Source organism: Ooceraea biroi, chromosome 1 (genome assembly GCF_003672135.1).
Source record: "Ooceraea biroi isolate clonal line C1 chromosome 1, Obir_v5.4, whole genome shotgun sequence".
NCBI lineage: Eukaryota > Metazoa > Arthropoda > Insecta > Hymenoptera > Formicidae > Ooceraea > Ooceraea biroi.
Window position 1 is genome coordinate 5,743,577 of NC_039506.1, and position 24,801 is coordinate 5,768,377.

A 24,801-nucleotide genomic window follows, 5' to 3' on the forward strand; every position below is an offset into this window, starting at 1 on the left:
TGCCTTTAAATTCCTTTATTAAAATCTCAACTCTAAAAACAACGTAGAGATATGAACATTCGCGTTACACGATCATCGCACCTTGCGCGAGTCGCACGAATTTCCGATCGTAAACAATCTCTCAGGGTTCAATAATAAGTATAGCACATTCTCTTCATTCCAGTTTTATATATAACGGATTTTATAATTCAAAAACTTAAAAATAAATATCTCCATAATCTAACGTACATATATGTGATACTTTCGTCAACAGTTCGATAGGACTATCGTATATGTATAATGTATGTACTAGATGTTACAAGCGCCGTACGCGCGGCAGTTGATCAAATGAGTACAGTAAAAAATACTGTGTAGGTGAGCGCGCGCGGTAGATGCAACAAACGAGAAATTACATTTCAAATATCACCTATACACGGGATTGAAATACAGGGCACACGACGGCGATTTTATGACGCCTTTACGGTCTACTTGCACTTGCGTACGTAGCCGTGATATCCGCGTGACATAGTGCATACGTAACGCTGCTGCTCTTTTCTTCTCCCATCCCCTTCCTCTCATTTTAAGGCGCAGTCGAATTGTATTTACCGTATCGAAACATATAAAACAATTCCACACGCTATAGACTAACTTACATCTTAAGTACGTGACAGTGGCTTCTCTTACCATCTCGAAATCATATCTCGGACATTACTTAATATTTTCGATCACTCTCACTTTGGCGTGTCTCAAGATGTCGTACTAATTATATTCGCATATTGACCGTGCACGTAGGTTTAATACTAGTTTTAGAAGAGAGTTTTGTCGCGCGCGCGCACGCGCGCGCAGGCATAGCGCTCGTTTGTGTGTGTATTGCTTTGGCATCATAGTCGGTGCAGTTCGTACATTTCGGCGACGTGCTGCGTGCCTAAAAACAGAAAGCCAGACACCATGAATCACGCGGAACGTTTCGTGGATAATCTGATGATATCGGCCCATCCGTAAATGATTTGGAAGTCGAAAATGTACGTTCTTGCAGCTACGAGTGTCAGGGGGATACTTCACACGTAAATCTAGCGCTGCACTAGGGATGCTTGTCGAAAAATTAACAAGCGCGTTGAAACGGAGGCTTACATGATGAACTACGATGTAGCGCTTTACCTCATCAAGACTCCCAAATTATAAACGAACGGCGTAAAATTCATAAGCATTTAAATCTCGTTAGCACATTTCACACATTCACGGATACATTACAAATATGTTAACTGTTAATCCGATTGGACCAAATAAATGTTACAAATTGATTTTTTGTCTTTTCAAATTCGGGAGTACGCTTCATGAGGCTTACAACGACATTTGAGATGCTACGTACGATTAACACAACACTTTTCTAACGAGATTTAACTGCAATAATATATAACTGAAATATATCATTGCAGAAATGATCTTAGGCCTAAACATTATATAGTTTCATATATGTATATATGTGTGCTCTGTAACAAATGATAATTCATGTTCAAACATCATCTTAAGTTCAGTTCAATCTGTAATTATAGCCGCAGTATTAATAACCGTGTGGATAATTAAATTTTACTTCATTTAACATATTTGTCATGTTATATTTACATTGTGCGTTTCAAAATATATTTCTGTCTTTCGTTATCTTGTCTGTGTAATTAAAAAGATTAATATTTCCAATTGCACGAGAGAATTACACATACACGACATAAGAATTGCTTCAGAGTTTCTTTACTTTTACTCATTACGAATAATGAGGAAACAATTGTATATTTCGCTTCCGGGCTATAAAGATTCATCGTTTAGCGAACGCGTTACGTGTTTATAATAACTTATAGTTTTGTTAAAATATATTATATTTATTTTAATACAATATCACACAAGATATATTTCTAACTGAAAACGGACGATAATGTCTAAAAAAAAACTAAATTTATTATATTTTTCTTTGAGAATATATTTTCTTGTGTGTGAGTTAAAGTTAAGATATAAAACACTTAAAAGCTCTCTGAAAACGTTATTCCACAGGATAACTTGGTCCATAGAATGAGATTGTATTACGCTGAGGATCTGACCGAGTACTTTCTCACAGTGCTGAAAAAGCACTCATAAACATCTAAATCTTGAACATTTACACAACAGTCCAATAGGAAACAGGTCATATATAAATGTATAATAACATTCTAAGAATAGAAGATAAATCTAGAAGAGTTCTAGATGATTGTAGAAGAAAATAGAACACATTCATTGTTACCAGAAAGTAGAGCCAACTTTCACGAAACTTAGGCCAGACTGATAACACCGTTTACGCGTTTAATATTTACAGACGTACACTGAAACTAAGAAACTAGTGTATGTTATTACAAAAGCGACATATCATGGAAATTGCATTGTCTACTGCAAACATTCTCTAGGTTACTGAATAGCTGGACATTTATGACATTAATGTTTAATTTCATTACTTAATAATAGACTATTACTTGTTCGCATGTCCATGAAGATAACGAGATGCAATTTACTATGGATAAGTTGCTCGAGAAAGATATGTGCTATTGTAATAACTAAAACTCGCGATTCGTGGTTTCATTGTTTCTTCAAATTGTGCAGATGCGGTCGTAATCTGATGCTTGCATTATTATTACCACGTGGTGTAATGTGATTACCGTAGATCATCGCGTGCTCTGATCACACTTCAACAGTCGGAAAGTGCATCGTGAAGAAACAACGCAAGTACATACCTATCGATACTTACAACGAAATAATATCGGAAACACGTTCGGTTTTCTCTTTGTTTAAACCAAAGCTTTTACGATAATCACGGAGATTAATTGAAAAGAATTTTAGGTCCCAAATGTATCGCGCGATTGCTGATGAGGATGTCCATAGCGGCGTGACCGTTTGACTCGTGTGTGTGGAGAGATTATAAGTACGTCTCTGAAAACTCAACATCAGAAGCGGAAGCGCGGGAAGATTTTGTACAAACAGAAATACCCCCACCGATAGCGCTGTCCGATGTTCCCTCGCCGGTCGGATAATCAGCAATGATGAAAGGTTGCTTAGGCTGTCCCTGTCTGCAACGACTCATCGTACCGGTCCCTTTCAGGGCATCGCGCTCAGCTATCTTCTGTCTGATGGTTTGAATCCTTTCCTCCTTCTGAAATGCATGAAAAGAGGAAATAAAAATACATGGTATTTTATAATAAAAAAAAATAGTTGAAGCATAGATTGTATCCTCTCACCGTAGCGATAAGCTTTTGAAGCTCGTCATTTTCATTGAGCAGCTTCTGATACTTTTCTTCCTCTTCCTTGGACACCGCGCCATCCGGATTGTATCTCGATTCGGATTTATCCTTGGGGTGTCTGATCACTTCGATCACTTTCGGCACGAAGATAAGCGCCATGCTGAGGAAGCAACAAAAAATAGTAGCCAACGCCGAGAAGGCGTAACTCGCGTCCTGCTGGCTAGAGATGACCATTACGACAGGTACCGTTATGAGACACAGAACTACGATGTTATATATCGACATTCCTACGTATCTGGAATCATTGATCAGTTTGATTTTGATGCTTCTCGTCTCGTAAGAGAGAAAGAGCCCGAAAGCTAGGACAATGCCCTTATAGCTGTAGATCAAGCCTGGAAAAATATTCCCAATTTCGTACACAGTGAAATTATTACAATCGATTGCATGCGAAATTATTTAATTTACTGACACAGGTCTGTTGCCGCGGCTACTCTATGTACTCACCGAGCCATAGGCTGTTGTGCTCGCTCTCGCAATGTTCTAATTCGGGCTTGATCATTGCATCCTCGTCTCCGTAAGGAGGCAGTTCCAACGAGAAAGTCTCGATTCTCCTACGCAATGGATCGACCACTTGCCAAGTGACGAGGAGGATGATGTCGATCAACAGCAATCCAGCCAGCATAACGTACAGCTTCCACGGCTCAATTTTCTTCTGTATAGACGAAACTTTTTGTTTAGCCGTCAATGACTAAAAGGAATCGAGAATAGGTTAAAGATGCGGGACATACGAGCGGGAACAGCAAACCATGCAGGATGGTTCCGTCTTCATGAGAAACTAAAAATCAGTCTCGTTACTAATGAAGAACTCAAGGGGAAAAGCGATACGATCGTCTTTACAGAAGATCTGCTGCTGATGAAGGTACTAACAGGCGCAGAAAATTATTATGTTTTACGCTACCAGCTTCAGATACTGCGGGATAGATTTCGGGAATATTGCACCACGTAAAGATCGCTCGTACCACTTTGCCAATGGAGAGACTCGAGTTATCCGCGACTTACCTTTCCTTGATCGGCCTTCGCCTTCGTCGAGAGCCGGTGGACCCTCCATACTTTGCTAAACATCGCACCGAACGCAAGGGTGAAACCGGTCGACATTGCCCACGCTCTAGTTTGGCAGATGATGAGAAACTGCCACGGCGTCACAAACCTACCGTCAATCCCTATGCACAGCACAGCCAAGAAGCAGCCTATTATGCCCACCAGCATTATCGTGTTGGCGGTGGGATGAGACGAGTGTATAACTCTGAAAAGTAGGCATCGGTTGCAGATATCGATTATAAGACCGCGGCACGACCCGCAGTGTAACGTCAGCCAGCGTAGTAATGAATGCAAGACGATGAAGTATATCGCGTACCTGCGGTGCCTATTATAGACGTTAAATACGATCAATCCGATGGCTATCACGATACCGAGCGCCGACAAGGTCGCCATACTTATGAATAAGGGCAGTGACACCGTTCTCAAGACGGTTCTTATTATCGTTCTATCTTGCGGCACTTTGCCGCCGATCCATCGCTCCACGTTGCGCCACGTCAGATTATCGCTTTGCGTGTCGTAGTAGCCTAACTTAACGTACTTTCCATCGATCACCTGCTCGATCTGCGTGAGAGCGATTCGGTCACCCTGCGAGCTGAACGCGACGTGCCCCTACGGAAAGCCTCGGCGTTAGAGATTCAGCACTATCAAACGAAAGAGTACAACGAAAGAGTAATCGCGGCTCTACGTACGGAAACTCCGAGAAATTGGGTCGAGTTTACCGCCGCGTATATCTCGTCGGCAATCTCTTTGTTGTTGTAAGTAAAGTTCTTTAAACTGTTCCCCATCTTGCTCAGCCTCTCCATGGTTCTGTTAAACGCTGACGATACGAGACAGAAAGCATTAGGCGTTATTATTGCATCGTAGATTAGCGCGCGCTAGCTCCCTAAAGCATGAACTTACCCAACGCGACAGACCAAACGGCATCATAGGCAAGCGGAGCTTCCTGATAGCCTTCAGGATATCGATCGTTATCTATGTCGTAACCGTCATCTTTCAGCAGCTTGTTCAGTCTCTTTCGGAAGTCCTCCGCGGTCATGCCGCTGATTGTCGTGTCATTGTTCTGGTTCCACATGAGCGCCTCAGTCGTTAGGTGACCTTCCGCCGCCATACGCATCTGCTCCTTCGTGCACGTGATACCTTCCTTCTCTAGATTGATTTCGAACCAGTCGTCCTCGTACCAACCTATGAAGAACCACACGTAGGTCTTGCCGTACAGCTTCTGGTGATAGAGCTCGCAGAGTACCCGCCTCGCGGCTACCACGTAAAACAGGCCGACAATTATCCGCGCGTCCTGACGCCGTAGATTCTTCACCGCGTCCGTTGGATCCGACAGGAAGCTTTGACGAGTGACTATCTCTATCCCAGCTTCTTTACACCGTGCTTCCAGATCTTCGACAGTCTGTAAAAGATATATACATTTGTCTTTATAGTGAACGATATAGTAATCCTTTCTATAGAATATTGATTCTTATTCGATCAATCTGCTGAAATGCAATAGATAAGACGTCGACGTAACAGTCTCACCGATATGAACACTTCTTCGGCTTGCTGTAATATCGCTACCCGAGACCAGCCAAACTTCTGTAGCAGTTTGATTCTCGTGGGATTGTGCACAGTGGCAGATGGATGCGTCCTGAAGAGGGTCGGGAATCGATTCCGGTCGGACAACGCTGGCGACGAGGCACCGTAACAAAGCTAGGAAGGTAGAAAATTACATTTTTCAGTAGCAGCAGGAATGTAACTGCGAGCAGACTCGATTCGCCGTTCCTCAGGGAGGTGAAGCAATTCTAAATAAAGTACTCACCACCACCAGATTCCACATTTTTGCCGCCTCGGCAACCGTGGTGCAGACCGTGCTACATCCGGCTAACAGCATTAATTTATAAGGTGGAAAATATAGCAAGTTGTACATCACGGAGGCGCCGAGACCGGGCTCGCACTGAAAGCGAAATGCAATAAATTACAGCGATAATTTCATCGCGGGACGGCGACCCAGCGGCCACCATCATAATGTTATTAAACGCATCTTCGTGAAGTTACCTCACTATCGTTGGAATGGAGGTGCAGTCTATATCCGCGTAACAAGTTCTTTTCACGATTAACGTCCTCTAAGGCCAGGTGCGCGGCTGGCATGCAAGCCTGTTGAATAAATGATAATGCAATTCAGCTTGATTAACCCCCTAATTTAATGAACGAGTTTGCATGCAGAGGAGAGGCGGAAACTTCGATAGCTATACGTTATCTGCGGGTCATTTGAAACTCTTTTCACAACGTGTTCTTATTTCAAAGACTCAATTAATTAGATACTCATATAATTATACAGAAAAATACAATGCAACATTAAATCTTATACTCGGATACAATAATCTAAATAATGCATAAAAAGGGGTATATCTAAATATTATTAAAGTAAATAAATCGAGAACCGCTATGAGCCAAGCAGAATGTAAGTGCTTAAATTCATTCTCAATAAATGAATTTAAGCACTTACATCCTGCTTGGCTCATAGCGGTTCTCGATTTATATATATTGTTTGAGCCGTGTTTATTAATTGAATATTATTAAAGTAAATTTTGTCGCATTTGCGTAGGAAGATACTATTAAGAATTGTGTATCGTGAAATGTTATCACAAACTGATAACCTTGTGATAAAACTCCGAAAACTACAATAATTTGTTGTATCGCACAGACCTTTCTTGTGTAGATAGAGATTAGCATTTTACTACATTGCTTTCATTAGATTACGCTATGTACGCATGATATAAAATTTGTTTATTAATGCAAATTACATTTTAGAAGCAGTAGGAAAACTATGTAATATTAAAGAATAACATAATTCTGTAAAACATATTTGCAACTTTTAGGTTTATTAATTAAGGAAGTGAATATTTATTAAGTAAGGAAGTATTGTTAACGATAGTTTACCGAGTTTTCTCGATATTGCATATTGATATATTACTGCTATTTTTGAGCTACAATAAAGAGAAGTTATACACGCATTTATCTTGTTTTACTTTATTCTGTGAAACTTCCTGAACTTTAAGGACACTTGAGTGAATGTTAATGTAAAGCAGAGAGAAATGTTCTTCTGTTCACAAATTTACTCGTCGAGAACTCGTGATCTTCAAAGTTTCGAGAGGGCTTGTGAAGTTTGCCGGAAATTCTACTCGCGCTATCAGTGTCATAGGGTGGTTCTTCGAAACAGTTCGAGAGGACGAGGAAGCGAAAGATGAGAAACAGGGGAAAAATGGAGCAAGTTACATGAGGGATGTCGCATAGCGATCTTTCTATTTCCGTAAATATGCTTATAGAAATAGGAGCTAAAACAACAGAAAAGAACGTTGTATGCGTAAGAGGACGCGGTTGTACTATATTTAAATTTATTATGGGATAAACGAAACAAACAATTAAGAGATACGAAAAGGTTTTGCGAGTATAAAATCTCGGAGCTGAAGGATCATCATCCTTATTGCTTCGTCAACTTTTAATGATGATATCATATGTACCGATTAATAATGAAAATTAATTTCCAGAAGTAAAATCTACTATTCTCTTGTTTCAATGTTACTCATACAGTTTCGTGCGGGAAGCAACAACATGTAGGCAATTCTTATAGTACCTTCACCTCGACCTAGAATTACAAATGCGAGGAACTGAAAAATATTCAATCCTTCGCGACATCGCGGTCAAGTTCGAGTGGATCGATAATCAATTAGATCACTGGCTCGCGAGTGCCGCAGCGAGTGCAGTTCCCGTAACGTACGAGGGGGTGTGATCGCGTTTACCTGGCCGCCCTGCCAGCCGCCCTCGCCGGCGATCGGAAAGATGCCGCCGATGTGCAGGACGTTCTCCTCCTCGTCTTCGGGCGGCAGCGACGCCTCGGTCCACGGCGCTGCCAGCATCAAAATCACAATTAAGCCCAAAAACATCGCGCATCGCCGCAGAGAGCCGCTCGCCATTCCGCCAGCAGCGTCTTGCACTCGCACGCGCGCGCTAAAACCGTACACGTTCCTCTCTCGCGCTCTCTCTCTCTCTCTCTCTCTCCCTCTCTCTCTCTTTCTCTTCTACGACATACCGGGTGGTGTAGTAGGACACGTAGTGGCAAAATCGGTGGTAGGCAATGCCGTCGTGAAAGTGCTCACTGCCATCGTCCTCGTCCCCGATCGACCCCCGTCGCCCGACTAATCGAACACTCTCCGCCACAAACTGGCTCCTTGCTTTCGCCCCAGCAAGTCCTTTAACTCGGCGACTCCGACGTCTCACCCCGAACGACCGGATAATCGATCAATCCCGGTGACACAGTCGCAAAGTCTCGCCGCGGAAGTTGTCCTCTCAGATCGTCTTGCACCACCGTTCGCGAGTCCACCACGACGCGATCTCACGTTCTTTCGCGCGATTCCCAGCGATCTCCACGAGTCGCTCGCTCTGTCCTTCGGACTCCGGGGAACCGACGAGCCTTCGAATCAGAAACCGATTGCGTGCCGACGATATTCGTGACGTTCGCTCCGCGCGCGGAGTTCGACGTCGCTCGAGTCTCGCGTGTCAACGGGGTGGCCGCCCGCGAAGGTCGGAGGATATCGAGACCGGCCGATTTGACCCACGTTCGTAGGCACGGGCACGCACGCGCGTGTATGCGCGTGTGCCAGGGATGATCACACGACTGACACGGCTGCGAACGGGGAGGGTGAACGTGATTTTTCGCGCACTCCGCTTCTGCACGGACTCTGCTTCCTCGCGAGGCTCGCGCGGCTGGAAATTTCGCGTGGAAGTGGAGAGATGCAGCGCTTCGCGGGCGTATTCATATTGATTCCCAACCCCGGTGGGCCACGGGAAACGAGTGGGGTGGGACAGGGTGGAGGAGGTGAAATAGAAAATAGGCTCCGCGCGAAAACCGCGGCGCTCGCCCTCGCGCGAAAATCAATAAACGCGGGCAATTCGACCGGCGGCTACGTACGCGATCCTCTTTTTGAACTCCTCGCCGTATCGAAGGATCCCTCCTGGCGACCGAGATCTCGCTAGTTGCACTTGCACCTCGCGAGGGGCGTTCGATTGGCGTAGATCCCTCTAGCGAGACATGGTCGAATGAACGAGTGGGACGAGACATCGGAGTCCTTGTCAGGTCCGTGCGATCGGTAAACTGCATCAGCTGATTCTCGCAAGATGGCCGATGCGCCTGCATCGCGGAGTATTTTATATCAGTACTGTAAATAATATATCGTTCATATCGGGGATAGTAAATTCTTCCATGAAGAAATGGCTACGCAACGTACTCTTCCGCAAAGCAAAGAGGCTTTATTGAAGTCGTACATGACGAGGCTAAAGGATGATGTGAAATCGATGCTGGAGAATTTTGAAGGTATTCTAACCTGTACAACAACGCGGGATAATAAATCGGAGAAATTGTGCCGCTAAAACGAATTCAAGATAAAGTGCTGATTATTAAAACTATCGCATAAGTGATATTATGAGGAAATTATCTAAATAAAAAGTATAAAAAGTAAAGTAGATGCGAAGATGATTGTTGATATTGTTTGAACTGTTTAAAGTTGCAAGTTCTTCACACGACGTGAATAATAATGAAATAAAAATTGTCTATATGATTCTGTTAATTAGAGCATTATTGGAATATTTAGTATAAAAGTCATGCATGATTAGAGCGGCTTTTGTTTTTATATTTGTCAAATAATCACATTTTGAAAAGATTTCTATAATATAGTATGAAATTTAACAATTACACCGCTTTTGTCAATTCTTTAATGAGTTTAATTCGTTCTTGTGCTGTTTCCAGAAATAATTAAACTCGCAAAAGGAGAGAATGATTCTCAACTATCTCGGATGACACAATGCGAACAAGATACGTATGAAATGCACGTAAGAGCAGCTAACATCGTGCGTGCTGGCGAATCATTAATGAAACTAGTCTCCGACATAAAGCAATATTTAATTTTGAATGATTTCCCATCGGTGAACGAAGCCATAGCACAAAACAGTAAATTATTTAGGACTAAGCAGGCAGAATGTGATCAAAAACTGGCTTCCCTAAGGGACGATATGGCTGCCGATCTGTATGATCTAGAAGAAGAGTATTATACTTCGATATTTAAGTAACACTAGCTTTTGATCGTGCAATATGCCACGAGATCGCATCACGAACACGATCGATTAAAACGTGATTTATCTTCACTCATCCATCTCTTGTACATTATGTATTTATTTAAATAAATAGGATTAATTTTTTATAACATATCCTCTTGCGTGTTCTTTTAATCGTGTGGGAAGTCGTGGACGGGGGTCCAACATGAGGAATTAAGGAGTAATTGTCTCTTTTATTACTTCGATACTTCGTAACACACAGACAATACATCACACGATACTCTTACATGGTAGGTATATTCAAAAGACGGTAGTAATATAGATCCAAGCTTTTCTTCAGTTATTAATGATCACCTCACAATCGTTCCCACTTATTATTGTTTATACTCGAATGGTAATTCATGATACTGTACAACGATAATTTACAAAACTGTTATACATAGCTCTCCTATATTGGAGCAAGAGAGAATTACATATTGTTAATTAATAATTACGCGAATCCATAATAAGCGATGATTCCAACAAAAAAGAAAAATACTTATACGTAGACATTTTTAATTTGGAATGTCGCGTGAAGATAATCTCACTTACTTCTTGCAATGTTTGTGGTATTGTAGCGACGGAATACGAGTAGCAATAATGATTTGCATACCGCTACGTCTGACGGAAAAAATTAAGAATTATATTGTAACGAAAATATCACAATGTAAGACACGAACGCTGCGACACAAGAAAACAAATCGTTTAAACAATGCGGCACATCACAAAATTTCGGTGCGTGAACTGGTACGGCATCGAAGCGTACGACTGAAATTTTAATAATAACGAAATACAACAAAACAGTTTATTCTTAAACGCACCATATCATAATAAATTATTTTGTTATCGCTCTTTCTCGCTTGAATCAGTCCACTGTGTCCAAGTGATAAAATTGCAATCATAATAACTACAATATCGCTACAATCATACATTATTAAATACCTACACCTACACGATTCAAAACAATGTTTTTGAATAACTGTGATAACGCATCTGAGAGACGCTACATAGACAATAGAAAATTTTAACACAAAAAAAAGAACAAAAGTGATATAAGAAAGTCTCGAAGCAAACGTAATTTCTCTTTCCTCGAACTTTTTCGCGACTCGAATGGCTCTCTAAGATCCACCAATAATTTAGTATGTACAAAATTCAATTCACTTATAAATTAACAATTAACATTAACGAAATCGCAATTTTTTTCGTTAAATGCGTTCTCTTACACTGAAAAACTAGTAGTTTTATGTGTTATATGCCTGGAAGAGAATAACTGTAAGCTTAATACGAAAAAATGCGTGCGCTGCAATGGCTCAATTCGCAAGGCATACTTATGGTATGATTTGCCACACATTCGGTACAAATGATGATGTTTTGAAATTTACAATTCATACAGGTTCGCTGAACTGCAATAATACTTATTGTACATATACATTATTAAATATACTAAGTAGACTTACGTTCTACTTTGGCAAAAACGTTTACGAATCTAAACTCTCGAACTGTTTCTCTCGAACTTCGTTTCTCCTCTTCCAATTGAATCTCATTCAATCGTTTGCTGCTTTTTCTATAAAACAAAACAAAAACTCGCACAAAATTCTGGCCGTTTACTGGCAGCATGAACGTTCATAGCTTAGTATTAAAGTAATCTCAAAAAGTTTCTACAAAACTCTCAATTCCCTCGTCGCGACTTCTCTTTTTATCTTCTATCTTATAAAGTATGCCAGAAAGGTGATATGCTTTCCGTGTGCTTCTTTTCTGTCTACGCAACAAAATATCAGTCATTGAGCTCTTCTTTTCGAGTGCCGTTACAAAAAGAGCAGCACTAACTTATCTTGGCAGTTTCAGCAATTCTTTGTCTAGGAAAGTCCGCTCGTTCGATATATCGTAACGGTACAAAATAAATGCATACATTTGGAATGATATTGTTAGTATTCTTACTTAAGCATCTAAATAAACTTCACTTTTAATAGTCGACGCGTTCATGAACGGAGACCGCACAATTTGATTTCCATAATTAAAAAAAAATCCCTTTGATTTAATTACAAACGTGTGAAAATTGACAACGAGTCATCTGTGGTCCAACGTATCGTCCGATCACGAACGTGTCGTCTGACTTGCCATCCGTATGAAAAATTTGCCTTATGCGGTTCTGAGCATTCGTTATAAATTCTTTTATTAATCGTCGATATAATATTGATTTCTGCGTGTTTGTAGTTTCCTCACTATTTTGTTGTTGGTAGAAAAAAATACTTCTTATTTTAGCCTTGCAAGCTTCGTTTTCGATCTTTTCGTTCTATTGCTGCGGAAAGACGACCTGATAGAGCTTTGCTCTGCGTTTTTCTTTCTATTCTCTCAGTAAAGAAGATCGCCAGTTGTCTCCGAGCCCCATGCGCCCGCGTCTTGAGCCGGTCTCAGATATTCCACCTCGCTCGAATTTTCAGTTTGCTCGATTGATGCCGTCGAAGTCGAGACTACCATCGGTACCGCTCTGGTAATGCCCAGTTCGAAGCCTTCCGACGTTAGATCCACTTTGCTGGGTGTATAGCTGGCTAAACCACCGCCACCTGCAAACAACAAGTGTTAAGTAGCAGCACGATAAATATATCTATTCTATTTCTATCTTTTCTATTTTCTTCTTTACATTTCTAACTTTCGTCCACTAATTATATAAAAAAATTATTAAAGTAACTAAATATTTCAAAATAATTTTTATAATTACAATAATTATATCCAGAATATTTTGTAATGGAATAATTTGCAGCCTTCATTTGACCGTTAAAAATTTCTTGTCACGTCGGAGTAGAAGCCAATCGTAGAAGTGGTAAGTGAGATTCGAGTGTGATCTTACCGAGAAGAGACGGCATACTCGTCGTCGAGCCGGTTGTCGAGGAGGTTTTGTTGTTACTCGGCGTAGACTGTTGCTCAACGGAACTGGAAGTCTCGCCGTCCACGCTGCTGGCCTCGCTTTCGAGGATCGATGCTTCGCTGGGATACTCGAAGGTACGTGTTGCGGTGTCGTCAAACTGTATCCGATGCTGAAACGATAACGACACAATTAGACCATCAATCCGAATCACTAGAGCGTCGACGTCGAGTTTACGACTCGTGCAGAACAATTCGTAGGGAAATGTAACGCTCAAAAACGGTAAATTAATTGATACAGCAGAAAGGATCGTCGCAAATATATGCCGGGAGCATCGGCGTATGTAAACACGTGTTACGGAGCCAGTGGCGATTTATGCTCGCCTTTTTAGCGGAACAGTTAGCCGCGGAAAAATTTTGCAAGACGCTCGGTGTAATAAGCGTTGCTACGCGCGGCACAAACGAGATAACAAACAACGGCAACCACGTGTAACGTAGCCTCGAATAACAGTAACTGGTCACACTCGCTGCTTTTTCGACCGCGAGCGACGAGCGAAGACGACGAGCGCTCGCCCTGCTCGTCGTCACATCCGCGAATTATCAAAAGAGAAAGCACTTTTTCCTACGAGGCTGATTAAGCCAGTTGTCACGTTAATACGAGACGACAGTCGTAAGAAATGATACTTTATTTCGGTGTTTCGACTAAATATATTCATGGCATCTATCTCGCCTAAAAATTCTATCCTACTTTTCTTTGGAAAGTCTCGAGAGAAAATCTGATTTCATGAAGAAATACGAAGAGAGTAAAATTTACATTTTCACTGAAAGCAAATTGTTGTAATAGCAATATTATTTTCATTTTATTTCTATCTTCATTACTGCAATTTAATCGATAGATTGCTTATTTTACATCTTTCTCTTCCTGAGCTGTAAAATTCTATATATTTTAAAACTATTAAATTGTTTTTATCTTTTTAAGTATTTATAAAGACAAATTACATTTGTGTATAAATTACATTTGTAATTGCAATTTTGCGATTGCTTTGGCACGTTGTGCGCGAATGGTGTACGTAGCGTAAATGATTCACGAATATATATTTCGGACGCGAATTTATTCGCTCGCGTTTGCGACCAAGCTACGTCCAGCAATAACAGTATCGGTGATTATTTCAACTAGGGGTTGTCTGCTCGCTTCGTGTAATTATATGTATGCACCGTTCTCTCTTCCCGAGGCGTCGTGAGACCATCCTTAGACAAAAAACAAATCGGCGGATTGATCTCGGACACCTAGCAGTACATCCCCACGAAACGGAAGCAACGCGATCCTGAATTCCCTCGACTCGCGCGCTCGTGACCCGGTATGTGGTGGGATTAAATCATCATTGTGTTGTCTTTTCTCTCGCGGATTATTCCCGACAATGGGTTCCAAAGTAAATGAATGCGGCATCGAAAAAACGCGGAAAGTCGCTTTAAGCCACGTAATCGCACTTTCGAAAGCGACGCTCCACTTTTCCAGTACATCTCCATGTACTCGTCGCGAATTGCAATTAGCATTTTCTCACCGAAGGAGTAAATGCGACAATCGTGGACTGTTCCGGTCAGCTGGTTAAGTGGCGTTAACAGCAAAACTTGAGGAACAACGCGAAACTTTCAACAATGGATCTTTTCAGAATCCAACGAGCGAATTTAGATATGCTATGTCTTAATATCGTCTCAATACACAATCTATAATACATCTCACCGAGTTTTGTCCGTCGATCGTAGATATCGATGCTTCAAAAATAATAATTAGTCTTCGCCTCGTGATAAAATTGATAATGAAGAAATAAGTTCAGTGAATACTCGATGATAATCAAATCATGCGTACGGTTTGTGACAAAACATAACGTTTGTGTTGTGCATGTATGGTTCCTGGTTCCTCATGTATGCCACTGTTTAATCTACCTGATAAGATACTTTGATTAATTAATTATTGTTCTCAATTTTAAGGGCCGGTTATCTCTAAGTTGTCACCTTGGTTTTATGACGCCAGAGAGGCGAGAAACGATACGATATAAAATTATTGCGTTCTACAGCTTCATTTTTCAATTTCTCTCCGCAAAAATGATATTTTTGTAACTTGAAAGTAAAATGTGCTAAAAACTCTAATTGCACATATCTGTGCAATGCATTCCGTGGAATTGTAACATTCCTGAAATAACGATAATTTTTCAGCTATCATAGTGGTTCTGACAGTTGAGCTATACGATTTAATATCACGATTTTAACACTGTATATTAACAATAAAACAAAATGTCCAGCACATTTTGCAGCTCTGAAAATAACAAAATTTCCAACATGCTTTCTCCAAATGCGTTTTCCACACGCATATAGATATGGAAAACGCATATGGATATATGTCATTTTCTCTGTCGACATATTATTATAAAAAGTATCCCACCAATATTGTAAGAAAAGTCTAGTGATTTACTATCTTTATTTTTCCTTAATTTATAATCAAAGATGGGTTTAACATGTGAAAAGAAGCCTAGGAAAGCGAAAATTACGGCAACTTCCTTCTGTATTTCTTCTGGAAGTAACATTGTCAATGAACATGGCACGGTGAGTGCAGGCTAAAAGTGAATATCAAACTGGGAAGTCCTGTTCCGATCTGGCAGAACGAGAATGCATATGCGGATACGCATAATCAGCGCGAAACTGCTCTAGAAGATACACGCAAACCATCGCAGAAAGACGTGCGTTCATTGGACGTCGTTTATTGATTTTTTACATGGAATACAGTGAACTGTTGCCAATCGATGGAGCGTATGTTCTCGCTTCGCTGATACTCGAAGTGACTATGCTTCACCCTTTCGTGCTGACACAGCACTGGACAAAATTTTAGTTACAATTTATCTTTTCAACATTATAGTCTTAAACCAACGGTTTTTCTTACAATTTCATTTTATATCACAGTATGGGAATAATTAAATGCGAAGAATTTTCTAATTAAATAGAATATAAAGTTACAGTAAAAAAATTCCAAAAATCTGAAAATTGTTTATAATATATAAAAAAATTACAAGAGAGAGAGAGAGAGAAAAGATCGTCTATATAGAAACCAGATGTAATAACGACATAATACAATCATAATACGATAATTAATTACAACTTTGAGCAAGTACTCGTATATTCTGCGACATGCAAATCTGTTCACGTTGCTCACTTTCGAAAATGAAATCTCATACGGTGCAGATAAACAATGCAGAATCTGAACGTAGCAAACTCACGATCAGTGCGGATCGGAATATCAGTGTGACCTTTGAAGTAGAAGGATACGGCTCTTGCAACAGCCACGCAATATCGTTCTTCCTGAAATACGAAGGTCGTACAAGCAGATAACGCGAAAGCGCCAGGAAATTTATGGTCTCGAATCATCGTATCCTGCTGAAGTCCGCGTACTCAACCTTGCGGCGTATCTCGGGAGTTTTTCGCGACAGTGCTAAATGGACGCGCACATAAAGGTCGCTGGCACGCGGCAAAAACTGGACGCAGACGCATCCGTTATGTCCTAATAAAACGCGAGTACGCACTCACAACGGCTCCCTTACGCGCTTCTGATGCAATTGCGAACGCGCGATTGCTCGACCAGCGAGTTGAGTCAATTTTCAAGGGTATTAAGTGTGATGCACCGCTCGCCGGGATGGATGGATGCACTAATAAACGCACCAATAAATGCTTCCGCACTCAGCTAACTTAACGTGATTATATTTTTCCAAAGGTGGGAACGTGTGATATCTTTATTCTTTAATCATTGAGTATTGTTTTTATTACTTTACTGTTCGTTAAACTATCAACACGAGCGATTTTGCAAGTAATTAAATCGAGATTTATTGAACATATCTATAAATTTCTTTTAGAAAAAGTCGCTTCATTGCTTGAACGCTGCGTTATTTGCGTGACATAAATTCGACTTGGCTCACGCATTGAAGCGCACGGCGGATGGATAGCTATGTTAATCGTCGCCAATTTAAATGCTTGACCGAAGAGCGATTAGAGCGTTTACCGCAGACAAGGTGAATTACTATAGATCCCGTTATTGGCTGGTAGCGTTGGCTGGTAGCTGGAGAGATTACTCGCATTCTACGCGTGTCTACGCGTCGCTTAATTTGCATGTGTGCGAAACGACCTAGCCGATGGCAACGCATAAACGCGTTTATGACAAGGAACTTGAAGGTAAGCTCATCTGTCGCGCAAATATACGATCTATTAAAAAAAACCAACAGCGGAAATCACTTTAATCAGATACGTATCAACTTGTTTTATCAGGTGCAACGTAATGAGATTTGGCAGCATTAAAACGTGTTGCAACTTTTTTTAATTCAAATTAATTATGATGCTTCAATGCATTTTGCATATAAGGCAAACGAAGAATAAAAGCTGTGTGTGGAAATCAACATTGAACGCTCGTTTGAATAATGCCTAACACCGCGTGGATTTATATTGAATTATTCAACAAATATTACGTAAATGTAAATACGCCATAATAAGCCATGCAAAAAGAAATTTAGCTGTGTAACACGACGTGTAAGTACTTTGGCTTTTGTGACATAACGCTGATCAAAAGTGCTGAAACATGTAAGCTTAATTTCTTTTCAGGGACGCAGAACAAGACTGCTGATATCTGAAAACAATTTCCAGATCGATTACGTCGAATTAACGTCACGTAAACGCGTGACTCTCTCAAGCTCGAATTTCGTTGACTCAGTCGAAAAGCGTGCAGTATCAAGATCGCAAGTGCGAATTATCCGAAAGGCGGTCAAGCAAGCTTACGCAACGTTCGTGAGATGCGCCAAACGATCGCGTAATTCGTGTTATTACGAACTTGCAGTAAGTGCGAAAAAGTTTCCCACGAACGTTCGTTTTCTCGACAAGGCTAACGTTTAAACTCCGTAGGATCGTGTCTACGCTCTCTTTGTCCCGATTTTCCAATGTGGCCTCACGTAAAGGAAAGGTTTATTACTCGATGGCTCGTTCCGTGCAGGACAAGTCGTCAAACCGATTGTTGGCGAAGTGAAACTGCACGACGCACCGTAATGCAAAGTGGATCGTAAAGTACACATTATCTCGCACGACGTGCCGCAACGGACCAGTGAACGAGAGAGAGAGGAAAATTTCGCAGTTCTATCCTGGTTTTCGCGTTTTGAGACTATTTATTCTATAGAAAAAGTAAGTACGTGCGAAAATTTGCTCATAATCGTGTAGGTATCCTGTGATTTTTACATGAAACGTAAATTTCACGTCTTGTATTACAAAGTATAATATAATTGCCGATAAAATGTATGTTAAATGCATGCCTATTACATAATAACTAATATACACATAGATACATTATTCATGATATTTTTCTTTATGTTCTGCTAAAACTTTGTTTAATTTATCATTTCGCGAAGAGAAATGATTTATATTTATTATCCATTGGAATAAAATAAATGAGATAAGTATTGTTTCATAAATTTGGTATAAAATATCGTTATGTATAATGTTAACTATTTGCCCAGTATTCTCAACTATTAAACAAATTCGTGCGTTGGCTTGAGGTTGTAAAATAAACACTAATCTCTCGAGAATATCAGCGGCATTAAATCGTATCGCAACCAAAATACAATAAAGTTAAGACATAGAGAAAACAAGAAGAACGAGTTTCTTCCTACGAGAAAAAAGGTATGCGGAGGCGATGGCGTGTGAAGGATTCTCTAGATATGCTTTTAAGAGAAACACATTGAACATGTTTGTACTTTAGAACATACTTGAAATAATCAATTTGAATTTCATGTCACTAGCTGTCAACATCTATTATTTTGATTATTTTTCGCTGATATTTCCAATTTTCAGTTCTTTGAATCGGATCACGACAGTTAACGTCAAATATTTTCTAAAATTATCTCCAGCATTCAAGAATAAAAATAAAACTGTATCTCTCCACCTATAAAATTCCTTCGATAGATCAAACGTAAATCAAGTATGAAGCTTGTTGAAAAACAGAATTCCGATTATGCTTTGAAAGTTAAAGGAAATTCCGTCTTTTAGCCTCGATCTCTTCCGCGTGACTCTCAGTTTTTTATCCTTTTCAAGAGCGATGCACACGATAAACGCAAGGTAATTGAATTCTCCGCTGAATCGGTGATCCAGGAGCAACGCCCGCGTTTTCTAACCGGGATTCATTTCACGATAACTCACGGAAAGGAATTCCGCGTCGCGTATAACGCACGATCGGCTATTCCAGCGTTTCCATCAATCCGACACGGTATACGAACACTGAAATAAATCCAGAGAAAACACGAAGCAGGCGTGCGATCCAGGAAACATCAACTCTCCCGAGACGAATAGCAAGATCGTGTAAGCCAATGGACGAACGCATAAAATAGGGTGCTCCACAGCTATCGACGCTGTCTTTAGAGATATTTTTCTGCTCGATCTTCTATCAATTTCTTCTCAACAGGAATGTATTACTGATGGCCAAACAACGCATTAAAAATTTAAAAGAATCTAAGCGAATCAGACCTGTGCAATAAAAAGAAATAACGAAATGTTGTCGATTGACTTGTGATTAATTTTTACTACGCGTCGTTTAAGAATCGTAGTTAGAATTGCTAATATATTAAAATACTAAGTCTTTAAAAATTGTGCAAAAAGAAAATGTCGCATAAACAAATATTCATCGAGAAAACATCAGTTCTAAATTAAATGGTAATACAGTTGAAAAAGTAATTGGTATTAACTTTATACACAATATATTTGCTATATAACAGTTAAATCTTGGAAATTCCTATAAGGATACTTATTTTGTCAAGATTTATGCCGCTTCCTGCAATACGTTTCCTGCGTTTGTATCACGGAATGGCAGAAGCGTCCGGCGGAATTGTTCGTCGACGGTTATTCCCATGATGCACGGTAGATTAACTTGGTCGACGGACCGCTCGAAAATCATTGCCGGGACAAGATACTTTTACTCACAAATTGGAATTTTATCGATGTTAGTAATAAAGTGTCTCCCATCACGTCACGTTGACGCGCAATCACGTGAGAAAGTCGCGGATCAAGTGAAACGCCTGACGCTTGGATGAAAATTGCGTCTTTAATGATTTAATGGAAACGATTGAAAATTCCGCAGGAACTGGTGGGTCTGATTATGCACGCTATTACAAGGACTTAAATTGGATGCTTATGAAATATCGTATTTCATGATTCTTCCATGTTTAATGTTACCTTCAGTTACGCAAGCTGTATTGTAATATGTGTCTATATCGTTATTTAATTTGTAAAAGTTAAATTTTAATTATATTTTGGTTTAGTACATAGGTTTAACATAGTTACTACTTCTAACAAGCAATTTTCTGAAAAATGTAATGTTATTTCTTTCCAATTAGACAAGAGAAGAATATTATACGTGAATTTAAAGGAAGATGAAACTAAAGCGATAACATTCATCATAAAATCCTAAAAAATATAGTATAATAGTCAAATGATAATAGTAATAGATAGAATATTAAGAAAACATGAAAGACTGAGATTGAAAAAGAAGTAGCGCGTTTTATGTTAATGAGAAGCGATATCGTAAAAATTAATAAAGTGCTACAGCATGATATGCGATATTAATTATTGAGGACATTTAATTACGTATACTTGGACATGTTTCATGCAACTTTCCACATATTGAGAAAGCGGTTTAATCGACTATCGAGATTGATACTTGAGTCAGCTTGAAAATCTTGAGATGTGAATTCGTGATTTTTAATGTTTGTAAAACGTTCTCCAAATTTTAAAAAATTGTTTCGCACCAAGTAACATACGGTAGCTGAACGTAAGGCTCCCAGTAGTAATATTAATATTTAAACAATTGCATTTCACGGAACAATACTAAATTCCGCGATAACTTATCGGTGTGGCGAGCACCTATATTGCAATACGTGTACGTATACAGTGCATTATTGCGGTTCAACCATTTCCCGCATGTTACGCACGTAATCTTAGGTCTTTTATAAACGACGCTTTGTTCGCTTATCTGCTTGCCGTCTATTGGCGAAAGATTGCATCAAAGTTACGTCGTGCGGAAAGATTTTGATTTCCTGTTACAACCTAGCTCCGACACGATGCACTCGATACCGACGATAATAGAGTATCGTTAACCGCGCGTAAACTTAAGATGTAGACATCTAAAGTCTAGGAAAAATAGCACAGAGTAGATCCAGATTGTATTGTAATTTTTAATGAAATGCAGATTTCTTTGTTAACACATTAAGTATCGCTCCAATTTCATGTAACTTTTCATTCAGGCCGCTACAATATTTGTATCACCACCAAGACACGACACAGATTATTTAGTTAATGATCTAATTGTAAGTACATCACAGTTGATTCGATAACAATATAATCTTGCAATATTTCGAAAACGAGACAAATTACTTTGGAAATGGCGCGCGCTAAAAGTGTTAGTAGGCCGAGTAACATGGGACTTTTGTTTTCACATATGAATAATTGTCGAACACATCTGCGAACCATGCAACCGTATCGTACATCCGTGCGAGTCTGAAACAACGCTAATAAATTATCATGTTCTTTTCGTGGTATGAACATTTTTCTTTTACGTCGTCTACGACGACGAAAAATCCTCCTTGATCGCGCATGTAAGCAGAACAAGCTCACATTTCTGGCGCCAAGAGGCGTGAAACTGATGTTTGTCATCGCGAGCCAAAAATATATTGCGTGACGGCACGGAACATAGTGGAACCTCTCTCTTTTCCCTCCAAGGGAAAAAAATTTCCTCGAGCCACGTGGGAGTCGAACAGGCACATTGTGCGCCTGCTCTCTCACGAATACTCATAAAGCAGATTTTCTCACGCCGCGAGAACGATCTTGAAAGTAATATTGCGCCGCGCGCTTTTTGATTTAGTAAGGTAGCCGGGTTATGATCCGCGGATAATGGTACTGTAGTAGATTAGATTAGACAAATGTAACGCCCTGCTTATTGGTAATTGGAGCAAAAAATGCGTTGATAAGATTCGTTGTCATGCCGATATCGATGCGTTTGTGAGCAATGCAACGAATCTCTCTCTTCTCTTTTAGTTTTTGATAATTTTAAATTATTTCATTTCTACAGTAATTAAATTTCAATTCTACAGTAATTAAATTTCAATCTTATTGGATTTTATTTTAAATTAAAATTTCAATTACGTTACATTTTCTCTCCGACGTAATTCAAATTAAATTGCTTTACTTTTTTTTGCGCAACCTAAACAGCTTATTACTTATCATTTTTTAATTCTCTGAGATGGAAATTAGTTTATTGCAAAAACCTTTGCTCATATGATTTTTTAAATTAATTTTGTTTGAGAGATGTTTCGTTTTATCGCGCCTAATTTAAAAGACCAGGGCGGACTTCTTTACCATAAAAATTGTAATTTTAAAATTGAAAATCATGAAGGAACAAACATAAGTGTAACTAGTGACTGAAACAGTGACTTGAAATTGATGCAACTGTTCTCTGTGCGAAACCTATTTAAACAAAGCGTGTTACTTGAAAAAATGCATGATCATGGCGAAAGTTCACTCACCTTGTGATTTCGTGGCGTCCTCGAGAGGTTGCTGCGTCCGTTGATGAGGACATTATCGTTGAGAAACGACACATCGCAGGGTGACGGCGGACCTCCGGAGATTTCCCACTCGGCATCGTCGGTCGTTGACGCATCCAATGTCGCATCGAGCACTATAATGCCACTGTCGCCAACCTGTAACAAGAGTGATAAAGATAGCTGGTATGAGTTTCAAGAAAAATTGTATGTAAAAACGAAGGAATTTAAGAAAAGCAAGTAAAATATAGCAATAACGTCTAAAGCAATATTTTCTTCAGAAATTCTGTCAGAAATAAAAAATATATAGAATTATGTTGCATGTAGCGTTAAAGAATGTAATTATTCTAAGATTCTGCCATACAGATTTGTTATGTAATAATTACTGATTTGATAAAATTACGGCTCTTATATTTAATATTGAAAATTATTGATAATGAAAATTATAATAAATTTAAAAAAATTTTATATAACTTAATGATATTTATTGGTATCTTGCTATCATTTAATGTTACTCCATTGTCATTGAAAATAAAACACACAAAATTATTGCAAAAAATTACAGATTATTATATCTTATCTTAAAACGGCAAATATAGATACCAAACTATATCTTTTTCAAAAAAGAAAGAAAAACTGTAGCGTGAAAATAGCAAAAACTTTCAAGCAGAAAGTATGCAAGATCACGATCCGGCGTCTCCTTGGACATACTTTTCTTTCATTTCTCTTTCTATTCGTGGCTCTTTCTATCGAGGAGGGTGTACTCGAGGAACTCATTTCCCAACCGAGCGTGAGACGTGTCATCATGTTCCGAAAAAAAGTGTTCTTCGAAAAAGTATTTTCGTTGCGTGTACAATCGAGCGGGCCAAATTACAGTCCGCGGATGTCTTGGCGCTTCCTGAGCGTTCTCAGCGACGTTTTCTCCGGCGTGCAATCACAAATTATCCCGAAGCGATCTCTTCGGAGGAGTTATCTCGCGGCGGTTACTTTTCTCCTTTTGTTAACAATGGAGTTGTCTCGGGGACGATGCGCGGAGGTGCGCTCTCGAACGCACTCGAATGCCGTGACGATGGTTACATTCACGCGAGTCGGCAGTCAGTCATTATGGTTACCGCCTTTCAAGACTGTCTCTTGAATGGGACATCCTGTCGTGTCAGACAGAAGAGGGAAACGGGAAACGTGAGTGATACAAATACTTGGCTAGCCTTCGAATCGCCCTTCGACGCTTTGAGCTGACCATATCCCTTGATCCCTTCGCTCGAATCCCGTTGCGAAATGCAGCAACAGGATATGGCGAAAGAAACGCTACGACTTCGTCGGAAACTTTGTACAGAATTATTCGACATCTGTTGCCCGCCAGCACGTGTTGTTTCTTCAAGAAAACACGTCATATCCCTTCGCGTGTGAAACAGTACTTCCAAAATATTAAAATGACAAACACACGTACATAATGTTAAAATGTAGAGAGAAATTAATAAATAAGATGGTCAAAGTAACACATTTTTCTAATGCAGACGTTTGATCTACATTAAAAATTATTCAATTGCACAAATTATCAGATAATAAGTACCTACGTTCAAGTTAAATAATGGAGAATTTTTAAAAATATAGCCATAGCAAAATATCTAGTAATACTTATTCTATATGTGTGAAATAATTTATAAACATTTTATTACGTAATATGAACCAAATATTATCGCAATGTGACGTATATATATAATAAATAATATAGCTATTTGCCAGAAATTCATGGCAAATTCCACGTTCACGCAGCGGAGATCCGTGTGTGAAATCGAGTGGCCTCACACACCAGCGGGACGACCGATTTCCGGTCCACTTCCGGCGATCGCCGCAGGGGAATCGCT

General features: G+C 39.7%; 3 protein-coding genes and 1 long non-coding RNA gene across 9 annotated transcripts in view; 2 read left to right on the forward strand and 2 right to left on the reverse strand.

The window, feature by feature from the left end:
- On the reverse strand, nt 1-9,112 carry LOC105277825 (gamma-aminobutyric acid type B receptor subunit 1). Of its 6 annotated transcripts, none has more exons than XR_893685.3 (13): nt 8,410-9,111; nt 8,120-8,226; nt 6,375-6,473; nt 6,139-6,273; nt 5,859-6,029; nt 5,235-5,733; nt 5,024-5,151; nt 4,651-4,943; nt 4,296-4,539; nt 3,741-3,984; nt 3,234-3,628; nt 2,747-3,148; nt 1-904 (listed from the first exon to the last, which is right to left on the reverse strand). XR_893685.3 is itself a non-coding variant. In XM_011336484.3 (13 exons), exons 1-13 carry the CDS (start codon nt 8,480-8,482, stop codon nt 2,915-2,917), a joined length of 2,559 nt encoding a protein of 852 aa, XP_011334786.1. In that variant the 5' UTR covers nt 8,483-9,111; the 3' UTR covers nt 1-2,914. The 6 variants fall into 6 exon arrangements, 5 of the variants coding, with proteins under 5 accessions (XP_011334786.1, XP_011334784.1, XP_011334783.1 ...); XM_011336484.3 differs by having other exon boundaries at nt 1-2,928; nt 2,992-3,148; XM_011336482.3 differs by having other exon boundaries at nt 2,992-3,148; nt 8,410-9,108.
- A 350-nt stretch (nt 9,113-9,462) lies between these two features.
- Nucleotides 9,463-10,578, forward strand: LOC105277826 (mediator of RNA polymerase II transcription subunit 22). The gene is made up of 2 exons (XM_011336485.2): nt 9,463-9,690; nt 10,123-10,578. The coding sequence occupies exons 1-2, from the start codon at nt 9,588-9,590 to the stop codon at nt 10,440-10,442; spliced, it is 423 nt and encodes a 140-aa protein (XP_011334787.1). The 5' UTR covers nt 9,463-9,587; the 3' UTR covers nt 10,443-10,578.
- A 65-nt stretch (nt 10,579-10,643) lies between these two features.
- LOC105277822 overlaps nt 10,644-24,801 on the reverse strand; it is a 31,152-nt gene continuing 16,994 nt past the window's right edge. Inside the window, exons 2-4 of the mRNA XM_011336472.3 lie at nt 22,922-23,095; nt 13,315-13,501; nt 10,644-13,030 (exon numbers count right to left, since the gene is read on the reverse strand). Of these exons, the coding sequence (XP_011334774.2) occupies nt 12,819-13,030; nt 13,315-13,501; nt 22,922-23,095 (573 nt within the window). The 3' untranslated portion in view covers nt 10,644-12,818. The remainder of the gene's footprint in view (nt 13,031-13,314; nt 13,502-22,921; nt 23,096-24,801) is intronic.
- Nucleotides 16,598-21,935, forward strand: LOC109610870. The gene is made up of 2 exons (XR_002193181.2): nt 16,598-17,894; nt 17,967-21,935. It is a non-coding gene; the product is annotated as an uncharacterized LOC109610870 (long non-coding RNA).

Bases quoted from the DNA above. Each gene is read 5' to 3' on its own strand.
- LOC105277825 (XM_011336481.3), bottom strand. From the start codon at position 8,482: ATGGCAGTGAGCACTTTCACGACGGCATTGCCTACCACCGATTTTGCC. The intron at 5,152-5,234 runs GTAAGTTCATGC...TCGTATCGTCAG, and splicing joins CGTTTGGTCTGTCGCGTTGG to CGTTTAACAGAACCATGGAG. The intron at 3,629-3,740 runs GTGAGTACATAG...ATATTTTTCCAG, and splicing joins GCACAACAGCCTATGGCTCG to GCTTGATCTACAGCTATAAG.
- LOC105277826 (XM_011336485.2), top strand. From the start codon at position 9,588: ATGGCTACGCAACGTACTCTTCCGCAAAGCAAAGAGGCTTTATTGAAG. The intron at 9,691-10,122 runs GTATTCTAACCT...TGCTGTTTCCAG, and splicing joins GATGCTGGAGAATTTTGAAG to AAATAATTAAACTCGCAAAA.